Raw genomic sequence first — 21,967 nt, 5'->3', positions numbered from 1 at the left:
ACTAGCAGATATTTTTATATTCCTGTTTTGCCTAAGATACTAGATCTATTCAGATAATCACTTTTTAAAAATCCATTTTTTAAAAGAACTATAAAAATGTGCCTGACACATTTTTAGGATGAGGGCCTGTAATTCAGCAAACACAAGAAAGCTGTCCTGGCCCCTATTTGTACTCAAGAGCTTCTGCTAAAAGATGCAACATGATAGTAATTGCTTTTTTTTTTTTAAAAAAAGCACACTATACATTTCCTTTTGCTTTGTAGCTGTAACAGACCTTTCACAGAAGCCATTGTCTCTCAAGTAATTGATTTCCTTGCAAAATATAATCTACCACAAAGTACAAACCATCCTGTTTCCTTCTAATCCCTTTCAGCTACCCTACTTTCCAATGTTACAGGAAAGTAGGTGTTACAATTTAAGATAGAAAACATAAGTTAGTGGGATCATCTCTCCTTCATATACCTCAATTCTTCTGCAGTCAAAAAATTTAATACGGATTCAAAGGGTTTGACTGGCTTTGAAGTTCATGGGAAGTATTACACCAGAAAACAGAGTAAATGCTCCACCATAAGGTAGGGATCTTCTACTAGTAGATCCTGGGGAAAGCGTGGCTGAGGAATTGGTGTCATTAGCCAGGAGAGTGATCTCATTTCAGTGACTTTCTATCAGCATCAGGGACAACACACAATGGCAAAGCATTTAAAATTAATATGTAAATGCTCTCAAGTGCTTTCTAAAATGTCAGTTGCCTCTCCCAAAATTTACAAGGTATTATTTTGTAACTACTGTATTATAAAACTGTTATGAAGGTGTGTTATAAGCAGTTACTAATGCCTTTGCTACAGGCTGAACCTGTAAGAGCTGACTGGCAGTGGGCTGTTATGGATGCCTGTTTAGGCTAGATCAAATTAATTCCTCAAACATGCCTTGCCAGTATTTTATTTCAGAAAAGTGATAAACTTTTGGTCTTAAGGGCTGTAGTGCTGATGGTTCAAGAGGCAGCTAAGTAGGTAAATACAGTAGTTTCCAGGGTGGGAGAAGAAAGGGGATGGCAAGGGGAGAACAGGCATTACGTACTTGATTATACTTTGTCTCTTATACCATAGTCACCATCAGATGGACGTAGGCTATTTAAAAGGGTTTTAGATTCAATTAACACATTTCTAACTTCCCTGCTGGAAGCAGGCAGTCATTGCAGTACTAGAGGAATAACTCTAGAAATACCATTCAGTATTTAGATGCTCAGATGTACCTCCAGTAAATTTCTGTACACACATTCCAACACTTACTTTTCAGGAGGGTGTAATGATTTACACACTACTCTTAAATAGGGGCAGTTTGAACAGCAGATTAGTAACATAAACTGACAAGCTATAGGTACCTGTCAACAATACACAACAGAGCTGTGGCTGTCTTTGGACTAGAACAGCTGCCACATTAAAAATACTTTGTTTATTAAAAAAAATACATACCCTAGAAGTCAGAAAGAGACCACGAGTAAGTATTGTGTAGATTTTACACACTCAGCTCACTTTAACTGCTAACAGCTTTAAAAACAGGAAGACTAAAACCTCAAGTCTATGAAGGTCCGACAACAAATTGTGTAATGCTGGCGCATCGTTGCTGGCATTGTGAAGCCTGGTCTTGATACCTCAGTGTCAACATGCCTCAGGTGCAACCACCACACGCTGTTTCAGTCATTCTGTGGCTTTCTGTGGAAGTACGTGCAGATCTTCCTCATGGAAATTGAAGTGGCTGCAGCCTAGCAAGAAATAAAACCAAAACCAACATGAAACACTTTTAGGTTAACAGCTCATTTGCTGCAGGAATCTCAAAGTCTCCCTTCCATCACTGTTCCAGTTTGCTTGGCTTCCCAACTAAGAGAGTAAATGGAAAGGTTCTTTACTACAATCTGTTTCACAGATAAGAGGCTTACTAACCACAGGCAACAGTGTCTAAATCCTAGGGTTGTCCTACTGCCATGAGAAATGCAGAACTCCAACTGCAGTTTCAGCTTCCCTACAGCAGGTAAGAGAGCTGCAGATTTCCAAGATACAGCAAATTCAGTGAATGCTGTGGGGTGTTTCTGGCATCTCAGGCTGTAACAACACAGGAGCATCCCAAAATCTGAACCAGATTTTGAACCAGAACTGGGCAGGAAAGGTAACTGTTCTATAGTAATCTCTCTCCAGGGCAAGTCTCTCTGTCTTGTGTTTAAGCACATACAGCATAAACCACAAGCAGTCACAAGTAGCTGTAGGTTTTCTATAACCAAGATTTCTTGGTACAACCACAACATGAAGATGCTATGAATAACTTCAGGACTGGTGGTTTGCCCTGGTCATATCTGATAGAAGTGTTGGAAGGGATGAAATTAGCTAAGAAATGAGATAAGCCTCAATAATGGCTTTTAGCCTTATATCTTTTAGCACCAGATATTCAAGAGTACAACTAAAATTTGATGATTGAAAATTTACCTCACATTTACTGAAATAAGACTCAGTCAAAGACACTGGAAGACTTGGGAGTCCAGTTTCAGAGATAAGGCAAGTCAGGTTTGTTTTAAAAAATGTAATCATAATTTCCTAGCTAAACCCTCATGCCAATGTTTTTAGCTGCTTTATAAGCTTAACTTTAATTTCAGATCCTAGGATAGGCTCTGTGTCAGGCTTCCTGTACACCAAAAGCAGGATGATGTAGGTCAAATCCTGACCTCTCACTCTTGGACACTTACTGTTTTCTTCTAATTTTCCATTGAAGGAACAGAAGGCATTATTTAATACCCCACAGTTTTAACATGGGTAACAAATTCTTTTGCTACCTGAGCTGGAAGAGAGTTTAGCTCTTTCTTCCAATGTTTAAGTGGCTTTCCAGTAACATAAACAGGCAGATGTGATGGTGAACACATGAACAGGAGGTCTGCCAGGAAAGCTGTTGGCATATTGTGCCTCTCAGACTAGAGGTGTACTTAAGGAGACAGCTACATCCTTCAAACATCCAGCTGGGAGCTACAAGGATCTCTGAGCTCCAGTGTGCCTTAGGTCCCTTAAAAACAAAGGTCACATAAAAATTCTGTTCCTGTGTGGAGGGGCTTAGCAGATCACAGCAATAGTGTATCTGGCTTATTAGGCCAGAAATCATCCCCTTTGTCCATAGTCAAAGGGATCAGATAATTCTTTGTGTCTGAGCAGGAGAGAACAAACAAGGGGCGAGTGGCAGCTAGGGATAGCTTATTTCATGACAATGTTGTTGGCTGCCCTACTTACAGTTTTCGGCGAAGTGGCCACTGCCACAGACTCTTGTCTTTTGGCACCAGGGCTGCAGAGTGACTGGGGGCTGTTTGGCGTGCTCTGGCTGCCAGGTCTGCCAGTCCGTAGCTTCTCTCCCAGAGCAGACAACCAATTTTTTGTTTCAGGAGAACTGTTCTCTTTATCTACTACCTCAGTGTCTTTCCCAAGTGGAGATCTGAAAAGATAGGGGGAAGTTTGAATGCCTGATGGATTAATATGGCTTCCAGAAAGGGAAGGCTCTTTCAGGCTGTGGCTGGAGCCTTCATGGTTGCTACAGAAGTCAGCCAGGCTGAGAGAGTCTTCATCAGCAGCTTTTTCCTCTGGAACCAAGTGACATAAATTCAGCTTGGATTTCTTAGCTGCATGGTCCAGCTCAGTCACACAGCTACAGGCCTGCAGACACTTCTGCCCCGCATCAGCCTCCTTGCTGCAGTCAAGCCTTCTCTTGGCACGCTTTTCAAACTGTGAGTGTGGGACTTGAGGAGGGCAAGCAGCTTCCAGGCAACCCTGAGTAACTTGGGTGACTTCTGCCAGGGCTTTTCTAGGAGAAGCAGCCTTTTTCTCCACTTCTGGAGGAGAAGAGCATGGAGTCCTTGTAATCCAATGTTTGATGGACATTTTGGAGGAAGAGATCGGTTTGGGAGACGCACAGGGGCTGGCTCCAGGTGGCTTGGCTGGGGTGGAGGCAGTGGCAGTCAGGGTTTTGAGAGCGACTGTCGGAGTGTTGGTGGGCAGTGGAAGGTCTCCGGAGTGAGAGGGAGCACAGGCAGCAGGCCGTGGTGAGGAACTGCACACGCTGCCTGCTGTCAGGGCCTTGGCAGGAGTGCTTTGTGGGCTGGCTAGTGGCCCTGAGAAGGGAGAAATAAGTAGTTTGATGAGGGACACAGAACAGCAAATTAAGGACAGTCTTTTTAAAAACACCCCTTCCAATCAGGACATGAATCGGTGCTGACCCTGTGTGTCAGATACACCCTTTTCAACTAAGAAGTTGTATAAATCCCTCTGAGTTTGGTTAAACTGCTACAAGCCTGTTATAAAATCTGTATCACACTGACAAAGTACAATCTGCCCTGCATCTTTAACAGCTGCATAAGCAAGCTGAGGGACAAAGGTACTGTAAGGAGGTCCCACAGTCAATTACAATGGCAAGGAAGCCTTACACTGTGATGCCCTACCGCGTGAATAATGCTCCTAGTCAGGTGTTACTGGCTGCATATTTTAAAGACTTTTTTTTAGTGAAGGACATACTTTCATTCTCTTGTCTTTTGCTGGAGAGCTTCCTGTAATTCTGTATTAGAACGGAGATCCAGTAGTTATTTACCACAGTTAGGTAAGTCTGAGAAATTCTTCACCTCCTGAACAAGGACTAAATTCTAAAGGAAATAAAATCTCTCAACAAATGATTCCCAAACAGGTATTTCACAGTGGCTTTTGAGCTCACTAGCCAAGACATAAATCCCCCTACTTGTAAAAGGGAAGTTTTGAACACCCAGAAAACATCAGTCATAGGTAGGGGGCCTAAGGACCTCACTAACAACAGTGGGAATCATACATAGCAAAGATCTCAGTCTGCAGCAATATTAGAGAGGTTATTTTAATTCAATTAATTCTACCCCCCTCACACAGGGAACACATTAGTAGGTCTGCAAGATGCCTGCTTTCTCATTCATCTAACTCATGGTGATGCAATTAAATGGGGCAGTGCCTTAAGTTACTTCGTGCACTTCCACTGCTGGGCACAAGAGCACTAAAAATTTTGTGTATGCCATGGGTTTAATCCAAATTCCCCACTCTCAGCACTAGCACTGCACTATAAAGCACTTCATTAGAAACATGAGAAGTTTAGGGGGAATAACCTGCCATTTTCTTTACAATGCTGGGCTGTCTCACACACATGTTGAGTGAGCACCTACAGGCCTGGTTATACACCATACTAAGCCTCTTCTGATCCTTTAACTGTATTATCTAACTAGTATTCAAAATACAAGTACTGCTGTATCAGAACAAAATTGAATAGGAACCCCTATTACAGGACCCTGCTACGAATAACTTCAACACAAAAAACCGAGTTAAAGGCTCCTTTCCTGATAAAATATGCTACTTCATAACAACTTGCTTCAATCTGAGCTATGAGAACATAACTGCCAAGATTTCTTCTCCTAATCTTTGGTTTAATGAGCACTTACAAGACAATAATAACTCAGCCAGGAAATTAGTTGCACTCAAATATCTAAGCTCCTAGAGGGGAAGAAGGTAGCAAGCTCAGCAACTCTTAATCCATAACGACCATTACAAAATCATTCAGCAGAAATATTGCATGACTAGTTGGGTATGAGCACTTTGAATCCCAAACCAGTCTTAAAGTTATGCTGTGGACACACTGGATAATGGAAAAAGAGTTATCCTTGGAGTAGGATGAGTGTCATGGCAAGAAGCAAACACAAATTTGAGATAAAGAATATGAAGATCTGGCTTTCTTTTTTTCTAGGACTGCCTGCATTTTTCAGGATTCTACTAATCCAGTTTCAAGCTGTTTCCATTTATGCTGCCACTGCACATGGTACAATACTGCAAATACCTGCAGTCAACCTGCATCACACCAAAGGAGGTTATTTTGGATGTTTCCTACCTTCTCTGCCACAAATCTTCTAGAGTGGTATTATCAATCTCAAGATTTAAGAATCATAAATTGTCCATGCACAGGCCTGCTCCAGAAATTTGGTTACACAAAACCACAGAGAAAGTAGTACAACTTACAGAAACCACAAAAGTAATTGCTAAAGTAAAGGAAACTCTGGTTGCTACACTTGATGATGTAGGTCAACAATCAATACACAACCTCAATCTTGTAATTTATTTGTCAGAAATGGGTGGGGAACTACCTAGATTCATCCCAGCAGGTCTAATAGTACTCTGCTTGCCAGCTCTGAATCAGTCGCTGCAGATAACTCCAATATTCTAACAGCACGTGTTTTGTTTTCAAGAGCCAAGGTCAGCAGGAAGCCTGCTGTTGTGTTTGCAGTGTCTGTGTACTTCCTCTTCCCTCCTGTGTTACTTTAATGCAGCAAGAACAAGGAGAAATAAATCATTTTTTCTGGTATTATTGCCAAACCTGACTTGAAAAGTTTTAGTGTATAAGATACGTTAGACTTCACATTTCTGGTCTAGATCTATGTTTACTTCTGTTTTTCTGGAACTATGACACAAATATATTTTTGAGCCCTCTCTGTGGAAGAGTGTGTGCACACAAAACAATTACCAGCTATGGAATGGACCTGGCACTCTCCCTCCTATTGTCCTGCAAACTTCCTGCTAGACTTGTTACTCACTGGCAAAAGGTTAGAGGTAACGTTATCGCATTAGTGGGATTTGGAGACCTTCAGCTTTTATGTGTGCTAGCCAAGATGAAATTCATTCGGAGGGTGGCTTGAAAAGATAGGTGGAATGCAGGAAGTCACAGCAGCAGCTGCTGGGAAGCTATTGTATTCTTAATTTCAGAGCTACGCTACAGAGAAGCTCATCTTACTTCACTTTGGGGGGAGGGCACTTCTCCTTTCATCTACTCTACTGCAACAAAATGCAGGTTACAGACAAAGTAATATGCTCAGGGTTCCTTTCTTCTGGTCTAAGGTATTGCCTGTTTAGTGATTCCCTTCTCTACAGAGTCCACATCTGCTAGCTAGCTCAGAGCATGCTGCACAACTTGCCTGAGTGCCCAGGCTTTGTAGAAGGGTACTGCATTTGTTCACTAGACTTAACTCATGAATAGATGATTAATTCTGGGACATGACAATCATCACAACTGTCTATATGTTTTTTTGAAGTACTTTCACTACACAGCATTTCATTTGGCTGTATATGGTCAGTACCACCAACTACAGATGAAGGAAGAGACACATTACTGATAAGTGCACCCAAGAAATCTGTGCACAATGCAACTATGAGCAGAAGCAAACAGTTCAGAGTTTCAAGGCTCTATATATATGCTGTCAGCCCTTTGCTGAGTAAACTACCAAACTGGAAAAAGCACATGATCTTACTGCTCTCAGTATTTGGTAGGGGGAAAAAATAAGTGAGTTATTGCTACAATGACATCTCCTTTAACTGTTCAGTTATCGAACTCTGCTGAAACCCACTGAAGACGTGGCTGTCCAACAAGATGTGTCAATGAATATCTGCTTTGCGGTCTGGCCATACAGACACTGCCATACTTGTAAGCTACTTCAGCCACCTTTTCCTGTTGATGGCAGAAGTGTTTACAAATAGAAGTGCTTGTCTGGCTATATGAGTAACTGCCTAATATGAGAAAAATCTCAGAAGAGGTTTAATAATAATAAGACGAGCCAAAGGCTTTTGTTGGTAGAGAACAGACAAAATTCAGCAGCTGTGTTGCAGAGCAAGATAGCTCAGGGGCCTTACCTGCTCCACGTTGTTCTTCTGGTTTCCTCTGAGTGACCCAGCCCACCAAGCTGGCTTTTCTGGATACTGATTTATCTTCCTGAGGACATCGTTGTAAGCGCCAAATCCTCACAGTGTTGTCATCAGAGCACGTGGCAATCTAAGTATAAATCTGTGTGTTAGAGCAACCAGAACACATCCTATGGATCACTGGCTGAGCAAACTGGAACAGCTACATCCAACACACCAAACCAGTAAGAATGATGGTGAAGCTTGGCTGAAGGGGTACAAGACTGACCATTAAGCAAAGAAAATAACCCAACTCTGTTTCATTACTGCACCAGGCAGCAGTATTTGTTTTAAAGCAGGCAAGGCTACCACATCCATGTCTTTCTGCTATAGAAATGCATGGCTGCGTAACAGACACTGCTCTGTTTTGAAACTTCAGGCCCTCAGTAGACAAAAGCAGCCACGATCCTTTTTGCACCTACATCTTAATCTGCCTCTGTTGCTGAGGACATCTTCTGCTTGGGGACAAACGTTTGCAGCACACCAAGAAGGTGACATTGGATGGCTGTTGCATGAGCTGTGCTATCTCTTCAGAGTCAGGTGTCAGCAGTATCTGGCAGAGAACCCAACTGTGCCAGGAACACAGCTCTAGAGCCCTGCCGCAGCATCACACGCTCTAAAAAGATCTCTGGAATCCCGACCAAAGGAGCAGCACCCATCTAGCCCACATTTTATGGCTATCTTCAGGCAGATTAACTGGTTACTCCACAGGAAATCAGTAGAAAGAAAAAGGAAATGCTGTGGTGAAAGTTCATAGCAATCTGCATGGGGCAAATGTTTCTACTCCAACCTTTGTCACACCAATGTTGTCCCTACCAAAAGCAACCTTCTCAAATCACACCAAGCAGCTTCCTGACCTGTCTTAGCTCCATATTTTCCCCTTTTTCTCATGCTTTAGCATCTGAACAATGGCTGACTACTTCTTCCCTGTGCCAGTAACTATTTCAAAGGTCCAATTGGTCTGCATTTCCAATGCATCATGATCAGGATGCTGGGCTACCTCTACATCACAGATTTCATTAGAAATGCCAGTTCTCATATTGTTTATCTTACACAAATAGAACAATTCCTGATGTTTCCCTGCAGGACTCCCATCCTCCTATACGGTAATGCTTTTCTGAAGCCCTGGTGCTGCAATGCAAGCTAGAGAAAGAAGCTGACTTCTTTAACGTTGTGGGGTGGAAGAAATTCTGGCTATCATTAGGACACTGTTCAGGATTTTTCAGGGTTATTTCTAGTTTTTGAGCTAGGCCAAACATTCAAACCAACTTCCTACTTCAGCTGTTTTCCTTTTAGTGACACCTGGTGCATAACTACTGACCCAGTTTTCACTGAAGGCTCTTTTTACCATAAAAACAGCTCAGGTTTCTAAAAGAGGTCACAATGAAAAGAGTCCATGTGTTTTTTAAAGGGCATTCAAAACTTCTCGCCACTCAGCAGTCAGAGGGAAAGGAAGATGTGAACATGGAACAACAAAACAAGCCTTTGGCTTATGAAAGCTCTGATTAAATGATTTCATTGTTTTGTCTCTTATAGGTAGTATTAAGCTCTCATCATGAGAGGTGTTTACTGATTTGCAATTTCTTAGACTTCTCAATTAGCCTAAATTATCTGAAAATAATAAAAAGGTTCTGATACATTGTGTTAATATGACATGGTTGGATTACTGTCCCCTAAATGAACATTTTAGAATTGATTAGCTAAAAATTTCCTCCCAAAACAACAACAAATGCTGCTGCCATTTTGAAAAGCAGATGTTGTTGCATCACACCTATTGTTTCACAGGAAAGGCCATTTTGCAGAGGACAAACCTTAGTGAAGTCTGAAGGACACCAAGCAATGGAGGTAACTTCCTGAGAGTGACCAAGGAGTATCCGTGGAGGAAGGCTGGGCTCAGAAACCTTAAAAATTCCAGAGAAAAACAAGCAAACAGTCAGAAGGCAGACATACAAGAAAGCCTAATAATATACATCTCCAAGAAAAACCCCATATCCCACCTGTGAAGCATGTGGATACTTCCCATCTTTCCTATATGAAATGCATAAATCAAATGCTCTCAGCCTGTCATCATGAGATAACAACTGAGAAAGTCCTAAGCAGCAATTCATGGAAACACTTGTTCAATTCCTGTTACACACAGGAATTCTGCCTCCAGAGCTGAGAGCCCAAAACATGAGAAGCATTTTAAGTACCTCTACCTGTTCCAGTCAAGATGCTTAAATGTTGAGAGGCTCATATTTTGAATCAGGTTAGGCAAATACATTCTGCTGCTGTTTTACCAATGTCCCAATCACAGGTCAATGGTTTATTAAAAAAATGAAACCCCTGCCAACAAAATCCCGTAGATGAACTTTCACTGGCTTCAGAACTGGCATTTGTGCAACTGCCAAGTGCCTGTTCCTTCTCCAGCCAATCAGATAGACAAGAGACCCACTCAAGAGTTCAGCTTGAGAGTTCTCAAAATCACTCACATTCATTCAACTGATCTCTATTTCTCTCACACTCTTCATAAAAATCATTCTCCTATTCTATAGTATTGCTACTTATCTTTGACTCCAGCTCCTGTAAGTAACAGACAGCTGAAACCAGCATTAAGTGGCTCACAGAAGAAAACACACACAGATTCTAGCCAAGTTTTGCTTGCTTTCAGCAGGCAATCCTTTCTGGATTTGTGAGTCACCATCATTGATGTGACATTATAAGGGAGATTTATCAAGGGGGTTTGCATAAATGACTAAGGGAATGAACAAATCCTTTACTGTCTGGGAAAAGGAGTAGACATTACATATCGGTTTCAAAGGAAGATGCAAGACTTTGGGAAAGGCTTCTGATTTACAAATGTTTTTCTCTTGTCGATCATCTACAACAGCCTGCAAAACTGCAGCTTCAGAACTTAAGTTGTTCTGATACAAACAGGTTCATCTTAATAGCACCTTTTTTTCCCCATGGCATGATAGAGGCAATCACTTGACTAAACATCCACTAAATGCCTTGGTCAGAGCATTCCCTTCACTGCCAAAACATGCAATGCCATGGAAACAAAATCCCTATTTAGGGAATAAACAGGAGATCTTGGTGCAGAAAACACCTCCACTTACAGTTAATAGCAGTCTTGCTATTATACATTCATGGCAACCAAAACAGTGGTCCAGTAGCCACTGATTGCTGGAAGAAAAGCAGAAGAAGGGAATTACTCTTTCTAGGACACAGTGATTTTACACTATAGTAGTGTAAATTAAAACAACTATACCCAATTTATATTACTGTGAAGAAGAGTGCACAGTTATGGCTGCATCCACTGTGTCTGGCAGAAGACAGTCAGCCAGTCTGCGCATGTTAAGTCAGGATTAGCCACAGCACAGGCTGCTTTTTGTCCCTGAACTGACAGGATATTGCTGGGGAAGTGAGGGCTATTGTGGAAAGGTTAAAAAGAGAAACCTAGGAAATGAGACTTTTTTCAGTCACTCTCCTCACTGGAAACAGCTGTTACATCCATTTTCAAGATGCCGTGTAAAATGGTGTCTATGGTCCTGTGCACCATATGATACAGAAGCACGCCCATTCCAGGGCTGGGACACCCCAAAGCAAAACTTGATATGGTTTCCTGGGAGTGATCCACATTAAGGGACTGAAAGAACAATGCAAGTACAAGTCTGTAAGCGGTATTTGTTTATTACCAGGAAGGTATCTCAGATAGGTATCATCTTTGTGGAGAAAAACCTCTCTGCTCTTCAGCTTATATAATCTTATGGTTGTTCAAGAGTGAAAGTTCATTAATTGATGAACTTCTAATTAAAAAAACAAAACAAAACCCAAAAAAAAACCCTAAAAAAACCAAACACGATAAATGAAGTATTCATTGCCTGGAAGTGACTTACAAAGAAAACAGACTGAAACAGCATCCTTGTCAGCAATAACTTCTATCCACAGTGTTTCTCACCCAAACACAAACTTAGTACTGCTGCAAAAGTTTCTCAAAGAAATCATCTAAGTGGAAAAGGTCTTCCTCTGCATTTTACTTCTCTCTAGATACAGAAAGCACTCTTCATTAAGGTACTTACACCACCTGTTATCTACTCATGCAACATCTAATCATGTTTTTTTTCACAGCCAAGTCCTCATGCCATGAAAAGATACATATGTTTCAGAGTCAAATCTGTCAACATTTAAATTAAGAAGCCTCTGAATACTATAGATCTTGAAAGAGAAAAATGCACTGGAAGTCCTACTTTCTAATATGACTATGGTATTAAAATAAAAGTAATCATCTGATGATTTATTTTATAAATGTGCAATATGATCTGTCACTCATATGCAATAGCAACAGAAGCCTTCTGTACATTAACATATTTTAAATGTGCTCAAATGCTTAAATTTTGAGATAAAATGACATCCTTGAATACTCTCAACTGAGTCCCAGCCTGTGTTCCAAGAAAGTATCAGAACACATGAATGCAGAATGTGCAACTCAGGTTTGCACAGGCATTTTTGCTGAATTTGCACAGAACATGAGGAAGGTTAAAATTACACCACTTGGCATAGTAGTCCTGCTACTATAAACTGCTGCCTCCACTGACTGAGCAACCCAGCTGCTTCCATGTGTTCTCTAAATTAAAGAGGCTACATGCTCTAACCACAACCTCAGCAGGCTGACCCTCTCCTCTGAGAGGTAGGTATTTTACTTTCAAACTCATTGTGAAATGGATGCACAAGTCAATAGTCCATAAAAAATATCCCAAACCTGAAACAGGCAGTCACCTGTGGTTTCTATCTATTTTACTTCAGTAAGTCTGCTCTGTTCTCATGAGGAACATGAAGAACAGAACTTGAAGCATACCCTATTCTGAGGTGCCTGCTACTAACTTGGTGACATTTGCATTTCCTACACATCACTGCAAGATGTTAAGCGACAAAGCCCCTCAGCTGTCAGACAGTGCTTTGGAATTTTGCTGAAGGCTCTGGCTCAACCTTTGCTATAATACAAAAGCTTTAACCACCGTATATTAAGCATGAGAAAAAGCTATATCTGAAGCAGGAGCTGGGAAAGGAAGAGGTGGAGGGAAAGAGTGCCCTTTAAAACAATTAAACTTTTAGGTTTCTGCTAATGTGCTCCATTGCTAAATATGAACCAAGAACTGTCTGTCTACTTGTCATAGCTGCTTGAACCAACAGGAGTGAAAGAGGATTTTAATGCCCATTAAAACCAGATTAAGAACAGCAATTTGCAATAAGCAGCAGCAACGAGAGATGTACTGATAGCAGGAGGTTAGTACTGTTTTACATTAAGCAATTACATGAAGCCTTGACAGCAACGTACACACTCCAGGTGCAACACATCAGGAGCTAGCTGCTTTGTGTAGGATTGGGAAGCAAGGAGTGTTCTACGTGAACTTGACAAGCAAATGCAGCTCCAGGCTGCACACTTGGGTCTCCCCCCACTGCCTCACCTTCCAGATGTACGCGCTGCAGTCGCTCGAGCCACTGACCAGGAACTGGTCATCAGGGCTGGTGCTGGATTTGATGTAAAAGGTTGAATTCTGGTGTCCACTGAAAACAGCCACTGTGAAGAGAAAATAAAAAAAAAAAAAAAAAAAAAAAGTAAAAGCCCCACTCAGTGTACAGCCCCGGAGTCAGTTGTGCAAGAAGGGCTGATCTTACAGGATTTTCCTGCCTAGCCACACATCCTTTGGAGAAAGTGGTTGCACTGCTCCCTTGCTCTGGGGCTCTGGCAGCAGGAAGCTTTTATTATTCAACTGGAGCCCTTCAGGCTTCCCAAACAAACCAGTGGCAGTTTATTAAAGCTCTAGCTTGACCCATACCACAAGCAGGCTCAGCCCTCACCTGCTCTGGTTCAGCTTCCCTGTCCCTTCCCCCCTCACCCACCATCACCAGTCCCACTCCATCAGCAAGGGCAGTCCTGCAGCAGGAGCCTTCTTCCACACAGGTGGCAACAAACGCATTGGCTGCTCCTTCCTCCCACTGCCAGCAGCTTTATTTTGTCAATAAAATTTGCATTTTGTCAGTCATGCTCTCCTGTACTTAAGGCCTTAGTAGCGTTTCCTAAAGCCTTGAAACCATCACCCCAAATGGCTGACATTGCCCCTACCACAACAGCCTTCAGCTGGCATGAGAGCTGAGCACAGATCCAGAGTGCTTGGCTGCACCACGTCCTGTCCTCTCATGGGGCACAAAGCACAAGTTTCCCAGTGTAGCCCCAGGCTGGGCTGGCACCCTCTCCTCCAGCCCTGTTTTGGTAGTGGCTCTCGCAAAGTAAACAGCCCACAGACCGAGAGGACACGTGGCTGCCTTCAGTGGCTTTGAAGAGTTGCAAGACCCCAAAACACCCTTGGATTTTTTTTACCCACAGCTTTCCCAGTGCAGTGGCCATTATCCCTTCCTAAACCAGGCAGCAAGTGTTGCTACAGGAGGATTTCCCAACAAACAAAAGCCGCCTCAGTGCTGGGTAAGAGCAGCTGCGGTGAGGGCGGCACAAGGGCGGGCAGGCGCTGCCCTCTGCGGGAACCGCACGCTCCGAGGAGCCGCGCCACAGGAGCTCCGTGCAGCTGGAAAAACGGAGACTGCTCGCCTCAGCTGCACACACACAAGGCAAGAGCTCCATGAGGAGGCCAAGGGGTGTGCTGGCATGAGCCTGCTCCTGTGAGGGGACAGGCCAGGCAGCCCATTCCCAGAGCAGCTGGCGGTGGCACCCAGGGTTAACCTCAACAACCAAGCTATTAATATTTACTACTTGCAGCACTTCTCCACTCTGGAAGAATTCCCACCCACCAGACTGCCTTCCTGAAGAGCAGACAGAAGGACGCATTGTTTATTTCATTTCAGTTAACTGAGAGACTGAGAAAAGGCAGTGGAAAATAAATTATGTGTCTGGCTGGAATGCATCTAACAAATTTTGCCACTGGCCTATGGCAAAGCAGCTTCGTGCACCAAAGGCTCAGGGCCATCTTGTGCATGTAAAGGTCACGGATGTAGAGCTGAAGGAATCTGAAAGGGTGAGGCACCTCGATATCTGGGGATCCTTTCTTCCAGAAACTGTGGTAGAAGTTAAATTGAAAAGACCTCTTAAAATATCTGAAGTTATCAGGAGACCACTTTCACTGGGTTCATATCTAAATGTCTGACAAATCAGTGATTGCCACTAAGCAGAAGATTCAGACTTGCTTCAGGCTGGATAGTAGCCATTCCTCACTGGATAACTAGAGCTAACACACAAACTACCATCAGTCTCTGTCTGGCTGAACCAGTATCTGCTGTTATTTCATTTGGATGGTTTAACACAAAATGTGAATCTCTCCTACACAGCTTTAGAGATAAGAGCATGGAATAGACTTCCTTCAAGTGTTGAACCTGGTCCCTGCCCCTCTGTGTCAGAGGGACAAACTTGCCTTTCTACACTCTGTAACATCTATTGTTTTTGCAGCTATTTCCACAGATACCATGCTTACCTGGAGTGGTCCTTAAGCTTGTCATATTGAACATGTAGATACTGTCATCAGTGCAGTTGGCAAACAGATTAGCACCAGTGGAATCCAAAACCAGGCTAGAATATCCTACAGAGAAAGAGAGTTCTTCATAAAAAAAAAAAATTTGGAAGAGATATATTCTTAAAGAAATGCCCTCTAAAAAAAGAGAAGGAAATTTGGAAAGGATGTGTAACATGTATGAGATTGTCATGGTAAAGTTCCTATGTTTGACAGAGCACTTGCTGAAGAAGAAATGTTTCTAGAATAACATCTACATTTTCTCATGAGGATTCAGGATGGTATTTAGAAAGGAACTGCACCTTTAGAACAGGCAAGTGATTTATTAGATAGTTTCAAACAGTTAACAGGAACAACCAATTGTAGAAGCAGGGATCAAAAATAAAGAGAAACCCTCATGCTTTGCTCTGATTCGCTAGTCATTCAGGTCAAAGAAAAATCTTTTGTTGCAGGCAAATTATTTCACAGCTACCTCCTTGACGATTTTCCTCACGTTCCTGGGACTGACACTGACCATTACCACATTGGTCAGACAAATCATCAGGAATTACTGTGTTGCATCAGAGCATTGTATGGCATTAAAGGTACAAAGAAGACAGAGAAACATGAACAAGTGTGCTTGTTTTTGATAAGAGTTTCAAGAACTGATAATATAAAAACCCAGTCCAGTCTGTTGTCTTTGCAAGACACAATGCAAAGAAAGTTCAATCTGAATTTTAGTCATGTATCAGAATTACTAGCTAAACTCCTCATCAAGAGCTCTAATGTTCCTCAACTCTGTTTATGAAAATGCACTGCTGAGGCTTCTGCAAGTTTTTATCATTGGTGCAGTGATATAAAAGTCAGGCATATGTTCACTCTTCAACTTGAAAATTTGGTGTTGGCAATCAAAACATCCTGCACAGTTTGCCAGTTTGATCAACAACTGGCTATAAAGATAAGAAATGTCACTGACAGTACTACTTAAATTCGTTCTGCACTCTAACAAATCCATGTCCAGTGCCTTACCAAGCTTGCGAGTGCTGGTTCCAGGGTAGCAGAAAGACCTGACGGGCAGCGGGTCCTGGCGGAAAGCAGCGTAGTTCCTGCGCAAGTCCCACACTTTGATCACACTGGAATAGAAAAGCATGAGTGTCTTCAGCTTCCAAATTTCCCTTTTCATGCTGATAAAGCCTTTTAAGAGCACAGAAAGTCATGTTGCCCATGACTGAGGAGTATCCAGTGCTAAAGAGACAATAACTGAGCAGGAGCAGAGCAGAGCCGTGCTGAAAGCCAAACAATTGCTTTGCTGGCCATGGGTGAGGAGGCAGCACTGCCTTCTGTAACTAACACAAGACAGAACAAGAGCCTAGAAGCTCTAGTAGTGCTCTAGTAATAGCTCTGCTCAACTGGTAAAAGGAAATACATGGATGCCTTTATACTTCTGACAAGTAGTTTTAGTTTGTAATTTTAAAAATTAAGTCTTCCAATTTTTTTACTTGCTCTTTGAAAGTTAGTCTCTGTCATGAACCATAGGCAGGAGAGTCAATCATATCTGCCTCAGAAAGGCTCTGTCCACATGGATCCTGCTAAAGAATTGAGTCCAAGAGGATAATTTCCATGCTAATCAAGAGCATGACAGTTTTCTCGAGCTCCAAGTTGCTGCAAGGGATATGGCACCTAAGAGAATGCATCTTTTGTAACTCAAAGCAACATTTTCTCAAGCACTCCTACACATATCTAGGCCCTGACCACCCACTCACATCCAAAAAGGCTATGTAACAATAGTCTGTCTATGTGTGGTCTCGTAGGTCCATGAGAATAGAGGGAGAGAGAGGGAAGAATTGCTCTCATTCTGCCCCATAGCTAAGACACTAAAATGAGCATTTACCACATATCACAGTTTGTTCAGAACTACAATTTCCAGTAAAGAAGTAAAACCAATGCAAGCTGGCAGCATAGCTGGTGATTTCACCTAGCAGTAGCTCTAGCCTTGCTGGCCACTGAGTGATCTTAGAGGGAAAATCTCCCAATCTTTTTATGCCTCTGAGCACACAGAATAGACAAGAAAGCAGGCATCCTCCCTCCTTACCCATCAACAGCTCCTGCAGAGATTAGAGTATGCTCATCCTGAAGCAGCACCACAGTTACACTCTGCTGGAAATCCTTAAAAAGAGAAGAAAAAAGAACTTTATTTTCTTTTAAGCTCAGCAAGATATTGCTGCTTAGTTCAAGGCCATGTGAATGCAGGGAAAACCTCCTCCTAACCAGGCACGAGAGCCTAGAAACAGCAGATGTCATTTAGGACACAACAAGCCTTTGAACACTCCTACCAGTGAAATTGCAACTGAGAGATAAGTGTTTGGGCAGCAGTTTGAGATAACACCTTTCAGGTCACAGATAAGAGAGCTACCTTCATCACAAGGTTTAATAGATTAAAAATTATCAGGTCTTACACCACTAAGGCAGCAATTTGTCTGGTCAAATTAGGGGGTAAAAAAATTATAACTCTCCATATGTCCCCCTCAAAAAGGTAATGTTGGGCCACTCCTTTCCTCTCTGGGGAAAAAGAATCAAAACCTCACAAAAAACCCCCAGCCAACCAAAGAAAAAAACAAAAACAACAAAACAAACAAACCCACAAAAAACCCACCAACAACAAAACCCAAACAAAAACCAAAAAAAATGTGTTTTCAGATAGCATTTGCCTAAAGTTGGCTTTTATGGCAAATAGGTTGTTAGGCAACAAAACAATGTCTAAAATTAGCCATCACAATTGACCATGACAAAAACCCCTATCTCTGCAAAGATAAATGGAAGCATTTACCACATACAAGCCACATATTTTTCATCATATTTACATAAAAAGGATTCTGTGAATAACAATGTCCCCAGCAGAGACATTTTGTTTGTTGCCCAGATACCCACCACCGAGGGAGCAAGTCCTCTCAGGCTCTGCCTCTTCTTCTTCAGTTTGGAAGGAGTCTGCTTGTCAACCATGTTGTGTGCTCCACTAATTTGATTCACCTGCCTGTAAAAGCCATCTGAAAGAAATCAAAGGCATCTCAATTAGTAGTTTACATGCAATTTTGCTATTGCTTTAATAAAACAAGTATCAGCTTGGGGCTACTCCTAAAAGGTGGCTTAGGTTAACCTTTAAAATCATTACTGTATTCTGAAAACAAAAATTACTTACATACAAAACCAGTGAGAAGAGCACAGTGCAAAAAAACTTCAGAGGTCAATGTAGCATGGACAATGAAACTAAAACTGATCTAGGCAGTTTGGATCTGCCTTTGGAAATCATTACCCCTTGGACTGTTTTTCACATGCATCCTGGTCTGGAGTGCTCAATCCACCTCATCCCATGCAGAACGGTGCTCACTGGAAGATTTCCAGTGCTTTTCCACCCTATAATTTTCTGTTTAGCCTTTTGTCTGTTAGTTTATGAAATATGCTGCCTTACTAGAGTAATGCAACTTTTCTACTTTTTTTTTTTCCCCTACACATTCCACTTCAGTCATGTGGAGTCCGTCTTTTCCTTCATTTGCCTGTTTGAAAAACCAGGGAACCTGGGACAGATGGAAGAGCAAGACGTGTTCAGGCAAAGAAATGGTTGTGGCAGAACAGGGAACTAGGAAAAGGCATGAGGGGAAGGGGCTGGGGAAGGAAAAGCTCCAGGAAATGAGCAGGAGCAGAATGAGCTCGCACCGTACTTACAATAGGTTTTCCCCCAGTATATTCAGTTGCTGCCAGCACTTAGAAGCTCTTTTTTCTACACTTTCTGCCTTCCTTCCCATGGTGGCAGGAGCCTTTCCAACTTTTCTTCACCCCTGTGGATGGCTCTGAGCAAAACAATTTCTCCCACCTCATCGGCTTGTGCGGTGCCCTAACAGGGATGCATTCTATACAACCTCATCTCCTTACCTTCACACAGGGAATTATCAAACCAGCCTGTGGCTTGATGCTGCAAATCTGAGACTGCTGCAAAGTGGAGAAATGTATTATACATAGCAGAGATACCTATTCCATCCTCTTATGGTACCTAAAGCAGTAGTTATCTGAGAATGCTCTTCTGCCTATATTGTAATCAAAAGTATCAGTCCAACAAATCCATTGGAGCAGTCCTTTTGCATGAGATATCAAACTTTTTCGATACACATCTGAAAGTTTATTTACCTTTCTTGTTGCACCTGGTATCCCAAACCATGATGTTTCCATCTCTCCCTCCAGTACAGAAAACAGCTGAAAGGAAAAAAAAAAAAAAAAGTGCTATTAGCTTCTAAAAGCACTAATTTAAGTAACTGAACGCAGTACAATGCCATCTGTGTACCTCTGGCTCTTCTCCCAACGCTTGGGATGCCAATCCTAGAAACACAAAACTAAGGCCATTGTTTTGCCCTGCTTTTTGACTTGTTCCCTTACTCTTACTATTCTTTTCTTGCTCCCACTAGAGAAACCAGCTTATGGAAAGCATATTCACACACTTGGGTATGGAACCTGACATCCTATCTTATCCCAAGATAAGAAATATGCAGATTTTAGCATCAGGACACCATCAAGTTCCAGCAAGACAGTTTTGCTTTCCTGGCTGGGTCACTGCTCAGTCCTGTGCTATTTCTACCTGTCAGTTTCCAAAGCCTTTTTTGAGTCCTTAAAGTACTTTGCCAGGGGGAAAGAAGGAAAAAACAGACAACAGGGAATATCAACATTTACCTTTCTCAAATCTGGAAAAAGCAACTGACTTGAGGCTACACTGGTGACCTTTGCATATGCCAAGAAGCTCACCAGCTCTCACATCCCACACCTTGGCTGTCTGATCTCCTGAAGCAGTGACCTTCAGAAGGAAAAATAAAAAGCTTTAGTCATTTTCTGTACACAGTCGCCAAAGCATTAAAAAAAAAAGTCGGATGGTAAAAGACTGCTTACAATCCTGTGTTCCCCTGGCACCCAGGCAAGGTCAAATACAGCATTTGAGTGAGCCTGCCATTCTAACAAGAAAACAAAAGCCAAGATTAGTTTAGTGCATTGCAGGATGGTATTTTGCAGAAGACTAAATGACATCAGACACTTAAATCAGAAATCTTGTCAACAGTTTGCCTCAGGCATGAAAGACAACACAGAACAATTCATCTGCTACTGCTGTTTTAAGAGCACATTCGTGCTGCTGCTTTGTAAAGAAGACTCAGCAAAGAATGTGGAAGGAATAAAGTATGCCTTGAATTTATGTTTTAAAGACTTGCAAAAAGCTCTCTTTGATTCCAGCAAATCCCATACTTGTCACATCAAATGAAGATCACCTTCTATACAACATTTACCTTTAAAGATGAGCTTGCTGGTGCCCTGTGCTTCAGTATCATACAGTCTAACAAACCCTTCTTCATTTGCAACTGCCAGGATGTGTTCGAAATTTGGGGCTGGAAAGAAATTGAAACGTATTATGCTATGTAGGTAAAACATAATAATGCCCATGCTTTTTGTGAAAGGCCACAGATGCTTTAAATAGGGAATGCAGAAAACATAAAGCTATGAAATAAACAGCATTTATATAGCAACCTAAGTGTTAAGGCACAGAAATATTGGCAAGCATTTTTTCTAGATGTTCTGTTCAGGAATGACTATACACAGGCAATCAAATGGCTCCGGGAGCAACTTTTGAGACAATGCCTCTTTCACCAGCTATAATAGCTTTCTAGTTACTGTTTTCTGTATCTAGAGTACCTATTATCTACAGCCTCCAGCATTTTCCACAATCTGACTTGGAAAAGCAGGAAGACACTTTAGAGAAATGTAAAATCTCATGCCAAAACTAAAGTACAATGAATGAAACAGATGCAGGAGCTTCATTGCTTACTCCTTTCTCTCATCATAGGAAAATACTGGCAGTGTGTAACTGCCTGGTGACATCCATCCACCTCTGACTTCTACCTAATTTTCACCCTATTATAGCTATTATATATTTTGAACAAAGCTCACTTTCTCACCTATGTAACCTCACACACTATGTAACTTTCATATACCTTGAAACAGACACAGATGAAACAAAGAGGCATTAAAATAAGTTCCTTGCAGTTGCTTCTCTGAGTACTTTCCACCAGTATATCTAGGCGCACCAAGATCCAGTGCTTATCACGTGTAGGAGCAAGCACACTGTTACCAGCTCACTTTAAAAAAATAAACTGCTGGCAACAGAGCACATACCCTGGGCCCACAAAAGGCCTTTCAGGAGTTGACTTTACCTGTAGAAAAGGTGCAGCCGAAAGGAGGGACAGGCATTCCCGTATTCCCGTAAGACAGGTGGTCATCTTCTTGGCTGCACTGGTAGCTCTCCAGGAGATGCTGCAGGGGAAGCGCTGAGGACCGACCTACAAGGGGACAGACGGACCGTAAGCGCCTCCGACACCACAGGCTCGGGCGCCAGGAGCCGCGAGGCGGCCGCCGCGGCGGTGCGGGCGGCCGGGGATGGGTCGGGACGGGGGGGTGCGGGGAAAGGCTCGGTACTCACGGGCGGGCTCGGCGGCGGCGCGGCGGAGCAGCGCGCGGCACAGCATGGCCACGGGGACACGACCGGCGCGCGCCGCGCCAGCTCCCGCCAAACGACCGGCCCGCCAAGCGCAACCCGCTCCCCCTCATTGGTCAGCGGCGAGCGCGCAGCGCCGCTCCCGCCTCCTCTGATTGGGCGGCGCTGGGGGCGGGACCTCCAAGCCGCGCCCGCCGCCGGTTCCCGCGGCC

The 21,967-nt window shown here is 42.7% G+C and overlaps 1 protein-coding gene across 1 annotated transcript; it reads right to left on the bottom strand.

Annotated features, from left to right (window-relative positions):
* Positions 1-372: 372 nt before the first annotated feature.
* On the bottom strand, positions 373-21,823 carry DTL (denticleless E3 ubiquitin protein ligase homolog). The gene is made up of 15 exons (XM_058835429.1): positions 21,741-21,823; positions 21,475-21,600; positions 20,554-20,652; positions 20,165-20,226; positions 19,952-20,072; positions 19,415-19,480; positions 18,164-18,279; positions 17,328-17,401; positions 16,265-16,368; positions 15,221-15,325; positions 13,205-13,317; positions 9,569-9,658; positions 7,710-7,848; positions 3,267-4,138; positions 373-1,762 (listed from the first exon to the last, which is right to left on the bottom strand). Exons 1-15 carry the CDS (start codon positions 21,784-21,786, stop codon positions 1,694-1,696), a joined length of 2,202 nt encoding a protein of 733 aa, XP_058691412.1. The 5' UTR covers positions 21,787-21,823; the 3' UTR covers positions 373-1,693.
* Positions 21,824-21,967: the final 144 nt, after the last annotated feature.

This window comes from Poecile atricapillus, chromosome 3, assembly GCF_030490865.1.
Source record: "Poecile atricapillus isolate bPoeAtr1 chromosome 3, bPoeAtr1.hap1, whole genome shotgun sequence".
Lineage (NCBI taxonomy): Eukaryota > Metazoa > Chordata > Aves > Passeriformes > Paridae > Poecile > Poecile atricapillus.
Note: the sequence above shows the minus strand (reverse complement) of the source record. Positions and strands in the feature narration are given on the sequence as shown.

Coding starts and splice junctions, on each gene's coding strand:
- DTL (XM_058835429.1), bottom strand. CDS start 21,786: ATGCTGTGCCGCGCGCTGCTCCGCCGCGCCGCCGCCGAGCCCGCCC. Junction 18,280..19,414: donor TACCAGGTGCAACAAGAAAG/GTAAATAAACTT, acceptor GATTTCTTTCAG/ATGGCTTTTACAGGCAGGTG. Junction 17,402..18,163: donor GAGGACTTGCTCCCTCGGTG/GTGGGTATCTGG, acceptor TCTCTTTTTAAG/GATTTCCAGCAGAGTGTAAC.